Source organism: Ochotona princeps, chromosome 2 (genome assembly GCF_030435755.1).
Source record: "Ochotona princeps isolate mOchPri1 chromosome 2, mOchPri1.hap1, whole genome shotgun sequence".
Classification (NCBI taxonomy): Eukaryota; Metazoa; Chordata; class Mammalia; order Lagomorpha; family Ochotonidae; genus Ochotona; species Ochotona princeps.
In genome coordinates, this window is record NC_080833.1 from 18,656,856 (window position 1) to 18,672,171 (window position 15,316).

At 47.0% G+C, this 15,316-nt stretch overlaps 1 protein-coding gene across 7 annotated transcripts in view; it reads left to right on the forward strand.

Moving 5' to 3' along the window:
- Nucleotides 1–15,316, forward strand: part of DHDDS (dehydrodolichyl diphosphate synthase subunit) — a 32,582-nt gene that overhangs the window by 770 nt on the left and 16,496 nt on the right. For all 7 annotated transcript variants that reach the window (XM_058677237.1, XM_036494394.2, XM_058677229.1 and 4 more), the window contains exons 3-6: nucleotides 2,581–2,697; nucleotides 4,960–5,102; nucleotides 7,652–7,768; nucleotides 9,739–9,840. In XM_058677237.1, coding sequence (XP_058533220.1) covers nucleotides 2,581–2,697; nucleotides 4,960–5,102; nucleotides 7,652–7,768; nucleotides 9,739–9,840 — 479 coding nt within the window. The remainder of the gene's footprint in view (nucleotides 1–2,580; nucleotides 2,698–4,959; nucleotides 5,103–7,651; nucleotides 7,769–9,738; nucleotides 9,841–15,316) is intronic.

The following is a 15,316-nucleotide window of genomic DNA, read 5'->3' on the forward strand; positions in this document are numbered from 1 at the left end:
ATTAGATGTATCTGTACAGAATTGAAGTTTGTTTCTTTGGACTTTGATCCATTGTTCCTACTACTTACTGTTCTCTGGAATTTTTTTTTAAGATTTTTATTTATTTTCATTACAAAGTCAAATATACAGAGAGGAGGAGAGACAGAGAGGAAGATCTTCCGTCTGATTTACTGCCCAAGTGAGCCGCAGCGGCCGGTGCTGCGCCGATCCGAAGCCGGGAACCAGGAACCTCTTCCAGGTCGCCCAGGTGGGTGCAGGGTCCCAATGCATTGGGCCGTCCTCAACTGCTTTCCCAGGCCACAAGCAGGGAGCTGGATGGGAAGTGGAGCTGCTGGGATTAGAACCGGCGCCCATATGGGATCCCGGCATGTTCAAGGCGAGGACTTTAGCCGCTAGGCCACACCGCTGGGCCCTGTTCTCTGGAATTTTTTTTTAAAAAACATTTATTTTGGGCCCGGCGGCGTGGCCTAGCGGCTAAAGTCCTCGCCTTGAAAGCCCCGAGATCCCATATGGGCGCCGGTTCTAATCCCGGCAGCTCCACTTCCCATCCAGCTCCCTGCTTGTGGCCTGGGAAAGCAGTTGAGGACGGCCCAATGCATTGGGACCCTGCACCCGCGTGGGAGACCCAGAAGAGGTTCCAGGTTCCCGGCTTCAGATTGGCGCGCACCAGCCCGTTGTGGCTCACTTGGGGAGTGAGTCATCGGATGGAGGATCTTCCTCTCTGTCTCTCCTCCTCTGTGTATATCTGGCTGTAATAAAATGAATAAATCTTTAAAAAAAACATTTATTTTTAGTGTTTTAATATAATATTTGAGAGAAAGCGCACGCTTCCATCTGCTGCTTCACTCCCCCTAGTGCCTGCAATGGCCAGGACTGGACTGCTAAAGCCAAGAGTCAGAAACCCAGTTCAGATGTCCCGTGTAGCAGAAGCCAGTTAGTTGAGCCATTTCTGTTGCCTGTGAAGTCTGTTAGCAAGAAGTGAGACTTAGGAGCCCACGCTGGGGCATGAAACCCAGAGTCCCTAGCCTGGGACTCAGGTTTCCTATCTGCTCTGCATTCAGGTGGAGTACTAACCTCTAATGTGGCAGTACAGCAGAACATGGAAGAGAGTGGACCCTACAGGTGGACAGACCTGAGAAAAGTCCTGATGTCTCATTTATGAATCATGTGACTTTTACAGCCCTGCAGCTGTTGGGATTGAGTGGAAACATTGCATATAAACACAGTGAATGACACTTGTTAATTATCCTTCAGCCAGTTGGAGACTGACCACCCTGTTCCTTAGACCTTCCTTGCTTTTCCTCAGCCTCCTGCTAGTGATGTGGCGTCCCCTGCCTGCCGCTGGAATCCAGGCAGCTTGCTTGTGTTTTTCAGCCACAGATGATCAAGTAGCAGTTAGTAGTGAATTTATGAATTAAACCTCATCAGCTTCCCAACTTACATACATATACGGCTACACACACACACACAGAGCCAGAAAATACAGTTTCTTCACGGAACCACAGCTCTCTGTCGTTGATGTTGTTGGGAAGCTTGTATGGGGACGGCAGCAGCAGGTGTTGGAGAGCAGCTGGGAAGCAGCCGAGGAGGGAGGGTAGGCCAAGGAGTCCACTTTTGCTCACTGCTCTCAGCCAGGTGAGTTTTGCTTGCTTTGATACAGTTCCTGATAACTGGGTTTTCATGAAAGTCCTGGTGGTCTGAAGAGCTGAGGCATATCGAGCCCTGATCCTTGGATGACAGCAGTCATCAGATCTGGGGAACAGGGGCACCTTTTGTGTGGAAGACGCCCATACTGCCTAACAAAACCTAGCGGCACCTTCCTTTGCCTTCTGGTTAAGGTTGAAGGAAACCACTGTGGTGGTAAGGACCATATTACTTTTTTTTTTGAAAGGCACAGTTACAGAGAGGGAAGAAGAAAGAGAGTGAATGAGACCTTCCATCCTCCAGTTTACTCCTCAACTGGCTGGGGCTGGTTCAGTCCAGATGGTGGCAAGGGTCCGCGCACTTAAGCCATCCTCTCCTTTCCCAGGTGAATTAGCAGAGAGCTAGCTTGGAATGCAATAACTAGAACTCAAACTCATATCAGATGCCACCATCTTTCCTTCTCTCTGCAACTCTGCCTTTCAATTAGGAATAAATATTTAAAAATAGGAAATACGCAATTCCCTTCTTCAAGATTTTGTTTCCTTTAAAAAAATTTTTTTATTTAACTTGAAAGAGTTATAGAGAGAGATAGAGAGATAGAGATCTTCCATCCTCTGATTCAGATGGCCCCAATGCTCAGAGCTGAGCTGATCCAAAACCAGGGTCTCCTAAGTGGGTGCAGGGCCCAAAGGCTTGAACCACTTTCCTGCTGCTTTCCCAGGCCATCAGCAGGGAGTTGGATCAGAAGTGTAGCAGCAAGGACTAGAACCAGCACCCATATTGAGTGCTGGTGTTGTAGGCAGACGATTAGCTTGATAAGCCACTGTACTGGCCCCAAAGAATTTTGTCATATAGTCCAAACCTATCAGTTTGGGGCTAGTGTTCCTCCTATCACCAAAGATATGAGATCTGTTCCTTCATTTTCTTATTCCACAGGCAGGCCCGATGCCCAAACACATTGCATTCATAATGGATGGGAACCGCCGATATGCCAAGAAGTGCCAGGTGGAGCGACAGGAGGGCCACTCACAAGGCTTCAACAAACTGGCTGAGGTAGGTTGGGTGGCAGAGCCCAGGGCGAGCAATGTGCACAACATTGTATGACGGCTGGCACAGTGCACCCTAAGTTTGCTGTGATCTGAAAATGTTCTGTGTTTTATTACTTGCTTGCTAGTTATGTGTCTCAGAATAGCTTTAGCAAAAAATTAGTCATCCAGTGAAATTTTGAAGGCAACAAAATATTAGAGATAGGAACATAATTACTTCTTTTTATCATCTTAGTCAGCAGTTTATAGTCTAAGTTGCATTCAATTCTTATAATATGTTCTGTTTTAGCATGTATAAAATACATTCATGTATTCAAATAACCTTAGGTTGACCTGAGACTTTATTTCTGTGTTGAGATATGGCCTTTCTACCTGTGTTCTTGTCACTGTTGAGTGCATAATCACGGGGAGCTGCACTGATCTGTTTCACTGCCGCACTATAAATACAGGTTTAGGATTATTCTTAGATATGACTGCCCATCCTGCTTTCCCAAGGCTGAGGAATCTCTGACAGCATAGACTCCTCAGTTATAGAGTAATTTGGGATGTTACTCTATAAGAAAGTCATAAGCACTTTTGGGTTTTAGTCAGAATACACTGAATTTCAGTGGTAGATGACAATCTTTATGAAACTAAGAGGATCAGGAATATGCTCTGTGGTGCCCACAGGTTTCATGTTCTCCAGAATTTTCCTAAGGTTACTTGCGTGCGTGTCTGTTAAGGATTAAGATATTTATTTGAAATGTAGAGTGTCAGAGGGAGAGGAAGCGAGAAAGAAGGACAAACTTATCTTCTGTTTGCGCCGTACTCCCCAAGCGTTTCAGCATGGGACTGGGCCAGGGTGAAGCCCTGAACCATGACCTCCATCTGGTCGGCGTGTGGGTGGCAAGGGCCTAAGCACTAGAGCCATTATCCACCACCTTTCCAGGCACTTCAGTAAGAAATAGATCAGAAGCGAAGATCCTGGGCCTGGCATAGTAGCCTAGTCCTCACCTTGCATGTGCCTAGAATCCTATATGGGCGCCAGTTCATGTCGCAGCAGCTTGTTTCCCATCCAGTTCCCTGCCTGTGGCCTGGGACTCTGCACACACATGGGAGACCCGGAAGAAGCTCCAGGCTCCTGGCTTCAGATCTGCTCAGCTCCAACTGTTGCAACCGCTTGGGGAGTCAATCAGGAAATGGAAGATCTTTCTCTCTGTCTCTCCTCCCGGTATATCTGACTTTCCAATAAAAATAAATAAATCTTAAAAAAAAAGAAGGAAATATCCACATGGCCATTGGCAGAATAGAGTTCCCCACCTCTCATCACCCATACCAGTGAAGAAGCCATGACCCCTATCCATGTAGACCCATTGGCAGAATAGAGTTCCCCACCTCTCATCACCCATACCAGTGAAGAAGCCATGACCCCTATCCATGTAGACCCATTGGCAGAATAGAGTTCCCCACCTCTCATCACCCATACCAGTGAAGAAGCCATGACCCCTATCCATGTAGACCCATTTCTTGAGAAAGTTCCTTTGATTCCCTTTTCCAGTTACTGTTACCACTTACCACTTCTTTCTTTTTTTAGACAACTGCTGTTTTGGTTTCTGTAAAGATAGATTAATTTTGTCTGTTATACAATGTTATATAGTGAAATTTTGTAGTAGTTTTGTAGATTTTTGGTGTTTCCTCAGCTCTCTGAATCTATTTTTTATGCATTAGGCACAAAAATAATGACATTTTGGAGCGGTTATTTTAAGGTTCAAATAAAATAATGTGTATGAAAACCTTTTACAGATTGATAAATGCTATATACAGTTACCCTGCTGTTGCTTTTATTCTGTTAACACATCCGCCTCTAAGTCTGTCAGGATCAGGATGGTTCCATGTGTTTTTCTGTGGTTCATTAGCCCCTTGAGAAAGCCATTGTGATCCCGTTTCACAGAAAAGGAGCCTAGAGCCCAAAGAGATTTTGTAATTTGCCTCTGGCCACATAGGATGAAGCCAGAGACTAGGATGTGGCTCTTTGTGAAGTGTTCTTCCCAGTCAATAAAATCAGCTTCAGCATAATGGTAGGATCACATTTCTGTTTCTTACATGGTATCTTTCTACTTATCTGGTCCATTATCCTGACATAAGCACTTAAGTTACCCTGGCTTACCCAGGTTGGATTGGAGAGGAACAGACTCTGTCAGAAGTCTAACTTTGAGTCAGGGCTGAAGCATTGCTGAATTATCCTCCCCCTCCTGCTTGTATCCTAGCTCCTTGCCTTCTCCCCTCGTAGACTCTGCGCTGGTGCTTGAACCTGGGCGTCCTAGAGGTGACGGTCTACGCATTCAGCATTGAGAACTTCAAACGCTCCAAGAGTGAGGTAGACGGACTCATGGATCTGGCCCGGCAGAAGTTCAGCCGCTTGATGGAAGAACAGTAAGATGCTATGAGAGGAGAGACTGTCTTCACATCACCTCCAGCCTTCTCACTTATCCCACACCTGTTCTTATCAACACGTGCCTCATCCTCCCAAGCCTGATGTCTGAGGCTTACTTAAGGGTCTCTAAATTTTCAGTGTTAGATCTCTTAGCTGGCTGATACCACAAATGCAAGCTAATCTGTCTTTCTGCCTTTCTCTTTCTTTCAAAGGGGGGATCTCTTTTTGAGGACACTGAAGTTTTCCACAAAATTCAAAGCATGTACAGTCAGCCTCAAGTACAACTGGGACTAGGGATTGGAAGATTAGGTGCTTTCTCCTTCGTCTGCAGCCAGCTTCCCCTGCCTCGAGAGAGCAGTCCCAAATGCACTCAGTTCTTTGGTTGGCCCAGTTCCCATCACATTCCTGCCCAGAACCAGTGAGCGTGGCCCTGGGTCTAGGAGAGTGAAAGCAACGTGAGGATGTCGTTTTGTTGGTGCATGTGATCCCCAGAGGTACTCTACACCTCTGCATTGTCTTCCCGAGGGAAAGGGTGATGGGTAACAAGTCAGTGCCACTCTTAGCTGTGGCTGAATTTGGCATTGACTTAGGGAAGAAAACCAGAAAGAAGCAAAGGAGAAGTTCAGTAGAAATTATTTGCTTCACCTTCCAGCACTGCCCCAAGTCTTAATTACAGCTCTTGTTTGCCTAGCTCCTGCCTGTGCCAGGACTATGAAGAGAACATTCTAGAGCTGTATTGGTGATGGACCCAGCCCAACTTGCTGGGCAGCTGGTTCTGTCATTTCTGGCCATGTGTGGGATGGGATAGTGGAGTTAGTCAGATTCTCCATATTGGGATGGTTGAGATGGGAGACTGTGGACCAAAGACATCTCCTTGGTGCACCTGTTGGACAAGGAGTTTACAGCCAAGGGGCTAGAGATGGAGGCTTGAGGGGCATATCCCAAGTTCCCAAGTATTCCAACTCTTTATTACTGTAACTAGTCCTGCTTTTTTTTTTTTTTTTTAAGATTTATTGTTTATCTTAGAAAGGTTGCAGAGAGTGATAGAGAAAGAATAATCTTCCATCTGTTGGTTTACTCTCCAGATGGCCGCAACAGCTGGGGCAGGGCCTGGTTGAATCCAGAAATCAGAAACTTCATCCAGGTCTCCCACATGGCTGGTAGCAGTCCAAACACTTGGGACATGTCCATTATGTTTCCCAAGCCGTTAACAGAGAGCTGCATCGGAAGCAGAGTTAGCAACAGCTTGAACTGGTGCCTGTGTGGGCTGCTGGTGTCACAAGTAGCAGCTTTACCACAACACCAGCCCATAATCTTCCCTTTTTAAAATAATTGCTGTGTACGCTTGTTTAATAGTCACATTATCCCATGAGGAGGATAGTATTAGCTCAGTTTTCAAAAGAGGGGAAGTAAAGTGCAGCAAAGGTGAGGCACACATGCTGAGGCAGGTGCGCACCTGGTCCTCCAGGGGTGAGTTGTTGTTTACTCCCCTGCACTCTGAGGCAGTCAGAATGTGTGGCACCAGAGCTGTGACGGTCACGCTATTGGGTTAGTAGTGAAAAGAACAGTTGTAGTTCATCATGACGTTCTTCAAATTTTGCTTTGATTCGACCATATATGTGCCTATACTGTCTCTGCTGGTGATGCAGTCTTGTGTCATGACCCTGGAAGGTGTGTGGCTAAAATTCATAGAGGATAGTGGATGTGGATGTGGTCTGTGAGTCTGGGCCGAGGTGCTCCAGAAGGTCCCTGACATCCCCATTCCACGGTAGGCTTCCTGTGGCAAAACTCCTGTCTTCCCAGTGCAAAGTGTTCCGTTTCACCCTAGTGTTCCTAAGGGAGAGAAGTTGGTCGGAGAGCAGTTTAGTGCTTTGCATTCTCACTGTCAGCTTGGGGGTCCCAGTTGGAAAGCAGTGTAATGTCGAGGTCAAAGAAAGGACAGGCTCTGGAGCCACCGTCTCTGGGCTCAAGTCCTTATTTTCCATTCACCAGCTGACTGAAAAATTGTCTAACTTCCCTCCCTCTGCCTGTTTCCTCGTTTGTAAAAATGTAGTCACAGCCATTATCATGAAGGTCGATGTGAGGATACATGGTGTGGGTGCAGGGAAAGCACTGAGACCCATTCCTGTGGGCTGTCACTGGGATCACGTTTCACCAGAACATGACACAGTCGCCCACAGATCCCACCCGGGAATTTACTCATTTCTCAAAATGGAGTAAGCATCACAGAAAAAGCACCCTGCCGTTAGGCCCCAGGAGGGAATGTAAAGTGTGGTTCAGAGTTCAGATTCTTGGATCTGATGTAGGTTTCAATCCTGAGCCAGCACTTGGTGACATGTGACCTCACCTGGTGCCTAACTGTTCTGTCCGAAACTTGGTGCCACAGTAAACTCTGTTCAGAATAACTGAGGGGACACAGTGAAAAAACCCACATGGAGGTGTCTCACCCAGGGAGGCACGCCCACTCTGGTGGTTGATCATGGCGAGGTCAGTGCCTCTGCAGCCCCGCAGGTGGTCTGCCCCGACTCTGCCTTCTTTTCTGCTTCAGGGAGAAGCTGGAAAAGCACGGAGTGTGTATCCGGGTTCTGGGGGACCTGCATCTGCTGCCCTTGGATCTCCAGGAGCTCATTGCGCAAGCCGTACGGGCCACTAAGAACTACAATAAGTAAGCCCTGAGGGACCCTTGTCAGTTTTTAACCTAGTGGGCTTTAGGGTAACATCCTGCCTTGTCGTCCCTGGTCTATGTAGTGCGGGGCAGTGAGGGAGTCCTTTGGGGTACTTGTACTCCCTTGCACATGCGCGTGCAGGGATCCTCTGTAGTACCATGTCTGGGGTGTGTACACTTACCAGGTACTTAGTTTCTTATCCCCTCCTTCCTTTATGCATCCATCCTTGCTTTCAGGTATGTTTACACTCTGTGTATATTTTTAACTCGACAAGAGATGGGATGGGAATGCAGCAGCTCTCAGAAAACAGATCCTTCAAGAAATTGTTATTATTATTATTGAAGATTTTAAATTTGCAGGCCAGTGCAATGGTCCAGCTGGCTAATCCTCTTTCTCCAAGCACCAACATCCCCATATGGGCACCAGTTCGTGTCCTGGCTGTCCTGCTTCCCATCTAGCTCCTGTTTGTGGCCTGGGAAAGCAGAAGAGGATGGCCCAAAGTCTTGGGACCCTGTACCTGCATGGCAGACCTGGAAGAGGCTCCTGGCTCCTGGCTTTTGATCAGCTTAGCTCCAGCTGTTGTGACCAATTGAGGAGTAAACCAGGAGATGGAAGATCTTTCCCTCTCTGTAAACATGCCTTTCCAATGAAATTAAACAAAAATTTTTGGCAGTTTCTAAAATTATTATTATTATTATTTTAAATCATCTTACTTAGTTGATTAGGGTAAAAAGGGTCAAGGGCTACAGGAAAGTGGGTAATAACATTGTTTCCACACTAATATCATTTTTTCCCTGTATCTGGGGTCAGAGGAGAAACAAAGGAAAAAGCCCCACCCAGTTTCTTTCCCATCCCGGGTCCCCGATGTGAGGCACGCTCCCAGGGTCCTGCTCAAGCAGTTTTGATAGTTCAACAGTTCTGAATTGCTGCCAATCTCGCTGTTCCAGTCACGATGAAATCTATTCGGAATCCACTGGCTGACATAGTCTTTTCATGGTTGGAGTTCTGAGATCAGCAGTTCACTTGGAGGGATCTCCAAAGAAACTTTGTCTGAGGTGATCCCAGACCTGATTCTTGTGTGTGCTTGCCAGTACAGGGTCCGGCACCGTCCATTGCCCCAGTCATCTTATGCATATGCTGGTTGTTGCAATTGCTGGATCAGTTCTGTTTCCAGCCCTGTCTTTCACATGAACTAATGGGTGTTGTAGTCCAGCCTGATCTATCCATTTCATACTCGGCCCTCACGCAAACCAGTGGGAGCTGCAGTCTAGTCTAGTAGTCTCAAATTTTAAAAATGATTTTATTATAAACAGAATTACAGAGAGAGCAAGATCTTTCATTTGCTGGTTTAGCAGTCCAAACCCAGGACCAGGAGTTTGATCCAGGTCTACTACATGGGTGTAGGGGCCCAGGGACTTAGGCCATCCTCTGTTGCTTTCGGAAGTGGAGGGGCAGGACAGGAACCGAAACCCATATGGGATGCTGGCGCTACAGGTGATGGCCACACCACTGGCCCCGAGAAGTTATTTCTCTGTTTTATTCCTTTGACCTCAGGATAGAATGACCCTGTGAGGTCTTAGAGCTGCAGAGGAGACTAGAGTTCAATAAGCTGCATCATTATGGCTTTGGAGTGGAATATGTGGCAGTGGATTTATTTCACACTGGATTCCTTTCCTATTCCCCCTTTTGCCGCTGTTACAGTAGATTCAAATGCTCAGAAAACCAGCAGTGGAAGGTGAGAGGGTGGAGGTGCTGAGGGCCACTGAGTCCTTGTCTTGTAAAACTAATGCCATGTTTACTCCAAGGAAACATGGAAAACACTGAGCCCTTGTACTCTAACCTTTCAGGAGGCTGTGTGGTTGACAGGTGCTGTGAGCTTATTCTTTCAGAAGGAAGTGCTCTGTAAGCAGTGACTTTGGGTGCCAGTTCCCAACCCCATTGGTAAATTATTGTGCTTTTACCTCCTCAGGTGTTTCCTCAACGTGTGCTTTGCATACACATCCCGTCACGAGATCAGTAATGCTGTGCGAGAGATGGCCTGGGGAGTGGAGCAGGGCCTGCTGGAGCCAAGGTACTCGCAGTTATTGCACGTGGTAACTGGTAGGGAGAAGGGCATGGACAGACCCTGCAACCCACCTGGGCCTTGTCCCCCGTGGTCAGAGGGTGTGTGTGGAAAGATGTAGGACGATTCCCCAAATGCAGAGGTGAGGATTGACTAACTGCAGGCTCCTTCAGAATTTGAGTCTACTATATGCCAGGTAACCCCAGAGAAACAGCAAGTCAGGCAGCAAGGCTCTGTCACTCGATAAAAAATGAAGCGCTTTGGGCCCCTTGGCAGTGTTTTTTGTTTAACTGAAAAAAAAAAAACACCTTATTTTATGCTAGGAAGTCAGACATACTAAGAGAAAGAGAGTCAGAGATCTTCCGCTGATTCACTCCCAAATGGCTACAGTGTTCAGAGCTGGGCCAGTCTGAAGCTAGGAGCCAGGAGTTCTTCTGGGTCTGCAAGTGAGTACAGGGGCCCAGGTCAATTCTCTGCTGCTTTCTCAGGCCAGTAGCAGGGAGCTAGATAGAAAGTGGAGCATTTTCAAAAGCAGTTTCTTCAGGAAGATATTTTGCTGAGGTTGCAATGTTTCAGGACTCTTGTTACAATTCCAGCAACATTACAGTATCAAGGAAATTTGTCAATCCTTAGTAATGTAGTAGACTTCTGATCATTAAGGGTAGCATAGACTTTATTTTTTAATGTATTTAAATATTTAGTTTCACTGGAAAGGCAGATTTACGGAGAGAAAGATCTTCCATCCATTGTTTCATTTCCCCAAATGGCCACAACAGCCAGAGCTGAGCCAATCCAGAAGCAGGAACTTCTCCTGGGTCTCCCATGCTGGTGCAGGGTCCCAAGGCTTTGGACTGCCCTCTACTGCTCTCCCAGGCCACAAGCAAGGAGCTGAGTGGGAGCACAGTGAGGACATTGACTGGCAACACCTGTTTAGGATGCTGGTGCTTGATTGTGGAGGATTAACCAATTAAGCCATTGTGCTACCCCCTAGACGGGACTTTAGAACCTAGTTACTCATTCTCAAGTTACTAGTTATGGAACATTCAGTAATAAAATTACCTAACAAATAATAGGATACTTTTTTGTTTTTTTTTTTTTTTGTTTGTTTGTTTTTAAAGATTTATTCATTTTATTACAGCCAGATATACACAGAGGAGGAGAGACAGAGAGGAAGATCTTCCATCCGATGTTTCACTCCCCAAGTGAGCCACAACGGGCCGGTACGCGCTGAACCGATGCCGGGAACCAGGAACCTCTTCCGGGTCTCCCACGCGGGTGCAGGGTCCCAATGCATTGGGCCGTCCTCAACTGCTTTCCCAGGCCACAAGCAGGGAGCTGGATGGGAAGTGGAGCTGCCGGGATTAGAACCGGCGCCCATATGGGATCTCGGGGCTTTCAAGGCGAGGACTTTAACCGCTAGGCCACGCCGCCGGGCCCAATAGGATACTTTTTTAAAAAATTAAGTTTAGGAGTAAACTTGGCTTGGCAGCTAACATTGCTAGTTGGCGTGTCTGCTTCCCATATTGGAGGGCCTGGGTTCAAGTCTTGGATCTGCTGCAGATGTAGCTTCCTGCTGATAGTTCTCTAGGAAGCAGCAGGAAATAACTCATTATAATTGGGTTCTGCCAATCGTGCGGAGACCTGGATTACAGTCCTGGCTCCCAGCTTCAGACCAGCCTGGTCCGTCCTTTTGCAGGGATTTGGGGAGTGAGCAGTGATAGAAGCACTGAGCTCTCTCTGTCTCTCTGAAATGAAAATAAATCAGGGCCTGACTAATTGCGAGCATGGGGATTCCATATGAGCTCCAGTTAGACAGCAAATTCTCGTAGCCAACAGTGAAGTAGTAATAGCAGCAATAGAGCAGACATTGTGTCATGTGCTGTGTTCCATGAAGTCATTAACCTCACATCAATGATACAGGGCCTTTGTTCATTTTATACGGGAGCAGTCTGAGCTCAACATTGAAGTAACTTGACTCAGATTATTCTGCTGTCAAATGCCAGAGCTGAGACTCAGAAGAGCTCTGTGGTCCCAGAATTCTTGTCCTTAACATATGTTATATGGAATCTTGGAATTTTGATTCCTTCCTAAGTATAATTCAGTTGACCTGAAAAAGTTGATCAAAAATAAATGTCTCAGGGCCCGGCAGCATGGCCTAGTGGCTAAAGTCCTCGCCTTGAAGGACCCGGGATCCCATATGGGCGCCAGTTCTAATCCCGGCAGCTCCACTTCCCATCCAGCTCCCTGCTTGTGGCCTGGGAGGGCAGTTGAGGACGGCCCAAAGCTTTGGAACCCTGCACCCGCGTGGGAGACCCGGAAGAGGTTCCTGGTTCCTGGCTTTGGATCGGCGCAGCACCGACCGTTGCGGCTCACTTGGGGAGTGAATCATTGGAAGGAAGATCTTCCTCTCTGTCTCTCCTCATCTCTGTATATCCGGCTTTCCAATAATAATAAAATCTTTAAAAAAAAATAAAATAAAATAAAAAAATAAATGTCTCAGGCCGATGGTGGTAAGTATAGGCTAATCCTTCTCCTGCAAGTGCCAGCATGCCATGAACACTAGTTCATGTCCTACCTGTTCCACTTCTGATCCAGTCCCCTGTGTATGGCCTGGGATAGCGACAGAGGATGGCTCAAATCGTTGGGCCCCTGCATCCACATGGGAGACTCAGAGGAAGCTCCTGGCTCCTGGCTTTGGATCAGCTCTGCTCTGGCTTTGGTAGCCATTTAGGGAGTGAACCAGTAGATAGAAGATCTGTTTCTATTTCTCCTCCTTTCATTGCAAATGGAATAAGAAGAAAAACTTTTTTAATGTGTAGATTATTTATTTGTTTGTTCAGAAGGCTGCCACAGCCAGGCATAGGCAAGGCCAGGGCTAGGTCCCCGGCTCTTTGTCTGGTTCGACCTCATGGGCACTAGGGGCCCAGTTAAGATGGGTAATGTTGGGGCCAGTGTTGTGGCACAGCAGATTCAGCTGCTTCCTGGGACACCAGCATCGCACATGAGCACTGGAAAATGGCCCACATGCTTGGGCCCCTTCAGCTGTGCAGGAGACCCCACGGGAGTGGAGTTGTGGCTTCTTGGCTTCTGCCAGGCTTAGCCCAGCTGTTGTGGCTCTTTGGGAAGTGATCCAGTGGACTGAAGATTCTCTGCCTTTGTTTCTCCCTTTAACTCTGGAACTCTGCCTTTTAAGTAAAAAAAAATTTTTTTTTAAAGATTTATTCACTCCCCAAGTGGCTGCAACAGGCAGAGCTAAGCTGATCCAAAGCCAGGAGCTTCTTGCGGGTCTCCCACATGGGTTCAAGGTCCCAAGGCTCCCACTGCTTTCCCAGGCCACAAGCAGGAAGCTGGAAGGAAAGTGGAGCAGCCAGGATACGAACTGGCACCCATATGGGATCCCGGTGCTTTGCAAGGCGAGGATTTTAGCCACTAGGCTACTACTCTGGACCCATGCTGTCCTCCTCTGATAGCTAGAACTAACTAACTAACTAACTAACTAACTTACTTACTTTCTTTTTTTTTTTTTTCTTTTTGATATCATTTTCTCTCTTCCACTTGTGGTTTTTTTTTTTTAAGATTTATGTATTTTTATTGCAGTCAGATACACAGAGAGGAGGAGAGGCAGAGAGGAAGATCTTCCATCTGATGGTTCACTCCCCAAGTGACTGCAATGGCTGGAGCTGAACCAATCTGAAGCCAGGAGCCAGGAACTCCTCCAGGTCTCCCACATGGGTGCAGGGCCCCAAGGCTTTGGGCTGTCCTTGACTGCTTTCCCAGGCCACAAGCAGGGAGCTGGATGGGAAGCAGGGCCACCGGGACCAGAACTGGCAACCATGTGGGATCCCGGCGTGTGCACAGTGAGGACTTTAACCACTACACTATCGTGCCAGGCAATTCCATTTGTATTTTTAATCAAATTCATAAATGGCTCTGAGTCTGGAATTATGGAAGAAATTAGGTTGAATCTGAAAGATAGTTAATAAACTCTCTTCTGTTGAATTACCTTAAATAGGTAATTTGGGCCCCTGTAAGAATATATTTCTTTTTTTTTTTTTTTTAAAGATTTTATTATTCTTATTAGAAAGCCGGATATACAGAGAGGAGGAGAGACAGAGAGGAAGATCTTCCATCCGATGTTTCACTCCCCAAGTGAGCGACAATGGGCCGGTGCTGCGCCGATCCGAAGCCGGGAACCAGGAACCTCTTCCAGGTCTCCCACGCGGGTGCAGGGTCCCAAGTCCTTGGGCCGTCCTCGACTGCTTTCCCAGGCCACAAGCAGGGAGCTGGATGGGAAGTGGAGCTGCCGGGATTAGAACTGGCGCCCATATGGGATCCCGGGGCGTTCAAGGCGAGGACTTTAGCCACTAGGCCATGCTGCCGGGCCCTGAGAATATATTTCTTACAACATAATAGTGATGATGATAATAATATTAGTTGTTAATATTTACTAAGGATTTACTCAGTGCCATAAATTTACTTAGTATTTTATATGTTTAATTCTTAGATCGTATAAGGTAGACACTTCTTTTAATCCCAATTTTATTTTTTATGAATGCTTGTTTGTTTCATTTATTTGAAAGACAAAAAGATAGGTAGAGTAAGAGAGAGAGAGAGAGTGATTTTTCCACCTACTGCCATGCTTTACTTCCCAAATGGCCACAGTAGCAATGGTTGGTGCAAGCCAAAGCCAGGAACCAGAACCCAAACTGAGTCAATCTTTCATGTGAGTGTCAGCGACCCAAGTGCCAGAACCAGCCTTTGCCACCTCCCATTACTGTGAAGCTGGGTTGGAACACCCACCCATGATCTCCACCTTTCAGATGAGAATACTGAGATGCAGAAGAAAAGTGATTTGTGTGAGTTTCTGCAAAGCCTGGCGCCGGTAGTTCAGCCTGGCTCCAGTGGCTGAGCTCTCCTCTGTAATACTGGCTGCCTCAATGGAAAGGTGACATGAACAAGAAAGAATAAAAATAAACACCAGTGACAGTTATTAGGTCCTATGACCTAGGTGCTAGGCCAAGAGTTTATCTTCTTACTCTCAGTTGTCATATTCGGTAGTAACTATTACATGCCTTGTTAGAATGAGTGAAGCAATCAAGAACTCAGTGTGGATCTGTCCCATGGTGGCAGGAACCTGGCTGCTTCGCCATGCTCACTACCTCGCAGGGTCTGCATTGGTAGGAAGCTGGTGTCAGGAGCTGGAGGTAGTAGCAAGCTCAGTTACTGCTGTGTGTGGAGGTGGGCATCCTAACTGCTGCATAGTGGAATAGCCTGGGTTCCCGCACGTGACGCCTACTTCATTGAAAGTCCGTGTTTCTCATCAGTGTATTTGGCCGTCTTCACTAGCAAAGTGAAATGCTATAGAAACATGCTATGCTGTTATCCAAGGTGCATTTCTTCCTTTCCAAAATGGTACTTGCAATACCCTCACGTGTTCTGCCCCCACGCTCCCCACCCCCACGCTCCCCACCCCCACGCTCCCCAC